Raw genomic sequence first — 2,348 nt, 5'->3', positions numbered from 1 at the left:
AGGTTTTTTAAATGCTAATTCCTAACTATAACGTGTGTGAAACCTATGGTTTTTTCAGTGAATATATATATATATATATATACACATTATTTTTGGTGTATTTCATGAAAATTAAGAATCACCAAGGAGTTCTGTTCTCCAAACAGCAAACAACTGCAGGCTGGTTGTTTTTTCATTCACAGGAACCTAAAGAAAAGTATGAAGGTCTTTAAATGTACTTTTTGAAGGTACTTTACCTTATGTAATTTTAGAGCTTCAAAGTAAGTTAGGACAGAAAAGGACCAAAATGTGGGGGTAGTGATTGCATTGCTGATGTAGGGCATCAATACTTTTAATACCCTCTGAGTGCCCCCTATTTACATGATTGTGGGTGGAGGTTTGGATTTTGTGTCATTTTCTTTTTTTGTATAATACAGGATCTGTTTGGGGACAGAGGAGCACTTCTGATTCTGGAAGGTGGTTGAAAAAAGTACTTGGGGCTTTGTTTTAATTTAAAATGGCAACATTGAGCATACTTTTGATTGTAGACTGTGGGTGCTATTTTTGTCGAGTACATTCCTCATAGGCTGTTGGTTGCACCTAATCACAATTAAAGCATAATTGGACAATTGAGGCATCACAACAGTCCCCCTGTGACAGTATCTGACAGCTATGAGGTCCTAGACACACAATTATGAAGATATCTGTGGTTTCTACCTGTGTAATTCAACAGAATGTCACATACGAGCCTCAACAACACCAAGGAGGATCAGATTAGCCAATGAAATTCTTATTCACATGCAGACATTTCCAAACTGCCCTCTTCACCTCCTCATTTCTCAGGCTGTAGATGAGGGGGTTCAGCATTGGATTTACCAGTGTATAAAATACAGACACCACCTTACTTTGTGTGACGGAGTCACTGGAAGGAAGTTGAAGGTATATGAACAGGGTAGTTCCGTAGAACAGACAGACAACAGCCAGGTGGGAGCCGCAAGTAGAGAAGACCTTGGGTCTGAACACAGCGGTGTGTATCTTCAAAATGGCGGTGATGATACAGACATATGATGCTAATGTGACTAGAAAACAGGGGAGGCCAAAGGAAAACACCACTAAAAAAATCACTGTCCTTCGTACAAAAGTGTCAGAGCAGGAGAGATTCATCAGTGGCATCAGATCACAGTAGAAATGGTCGATGATGTTAGGCCCACAGAAGGAGGTGTAGAATATGCACCCAATGTACACTGCTGCAGTCATGCAGGCTCCCAAGTAGACGGCGGTCACCAGCCGGATGCACGTTTCACTGCTGATGATAAGTGGATACTGTAGAGGGTGGCAGATAGCAGCATAGCGGTCATAAGCCATGGTTGCCAGCATGTAGCCCTCGATGGTTGCAAACAATGTAAAGAAATAGCTCTGGGATGCACAACCAATGAAGGAGATCACCTTCTTTCTGGAGAAGAAATCGGCCAGCATTTTAGGTGCAATGACAGAGGAGTAACAGCAATCAGACAAAGACAAATTACTAAGAAAAAAGTACATAGGGGTGTGGAGACGCGGTTCAATGGTGATTAAGGCTATGATACTAATGTTTCCAAATAGTGATAAGATGTAGAACAGAAGGAACAGAACAAAGAGTGGACCCTGAAGTCTTGGGTCATCAGTGAGTCCCAGGAGGATGAATTCTGTCACTGAGGTCTGATTTCCAACATCCATTCTATCCTGAGATTGTACCTGTTCAGGAAAAATGTAATACATTAAAGTTCATACAAATACCAATTTCTAGCATAAATTATAGTTATTAATACAATCTAAAACTATAGTATAGTGAAGAGGAATCAACAACCATTCTCAAAAGTGGCCACACCTACCAATGGAATTAACACTGGCCTTACCCTGCCCTATCTCATAATAGTCCCCTTCACAGAGCACACAGTCAAATAGATAATGCCACAAATACTGACACCATTACAGAGCATGCATGTCCACAACCACACTCCTCACATCTTTGAGAAACACTCTGTAGTTCATTCACATTCCAAAGCAGTTATACTTTCTGGAATTGAACCTCAACCCAACCATTTCTGGGCAATCCCCACCCTGACATTTTGATGGAAGTCAAACCCTGGCAGTCATTACATTTCCTTATTGTGACTTTCTTTTGACCGTTTTCAGATGTACAGGTTGCAAATTAAATATTTTTGGGGAGTTGTATATTAATACTGACTGGCTCCTTCATCCAACAGTCTGTGGTAGGAGTCTCTGAGGGGAGACCTGCTATTTCCCATAATCCATCTGATGTAGTGGTTTAACAGAAAAGAAGGTCATTGCGCTGTCGTTGCATCGATAGTTGGGGACTGCATTACAAG

At 41.0% G+C, this 2,348-nt stretch overlaps 1 protein-coding gene across 1 annotated transcript; it reads right to left on the bottom strand.

The window, feature by feature from the left end:
- Positions 1–753: 753 nt before the first annotated feature.
- On the bottom strand, positions 754–1,698 carry LOC146839609 (olfactory receptor 5AP2-like). The gene has a single exon (XM_085650827.1). It carries the CDS (start codon positions 1,693–1,695, stop codon positions 754–756), a length of 942 nt encoding a protein of 313 aa, XP_085506953.1. The 5' UTR covers positions 1,696–1,698.
- Between the last annotated feature and the right edge of the window lie 650 nt (positions 1,699–2,348).

The sequence above is a fragment of the Triturus cristatus genome, chromosome 4_1 (genome assembly GCF_964204655.1).
Source record: "Triturus cristatus chromosome 4_1, aTriCri1.1, whole genome shotgun sequence".
In the NCBI taxonomy this organism is placed as follows: Eukaryota; Metazoa; Chordata; class Amphibia; order Caudata; family Salamandridae; genus Triturus; species Triturus cristatus.
This window is presented reverse-complemented; position numbering and strand designations above follow the sequence as displayed.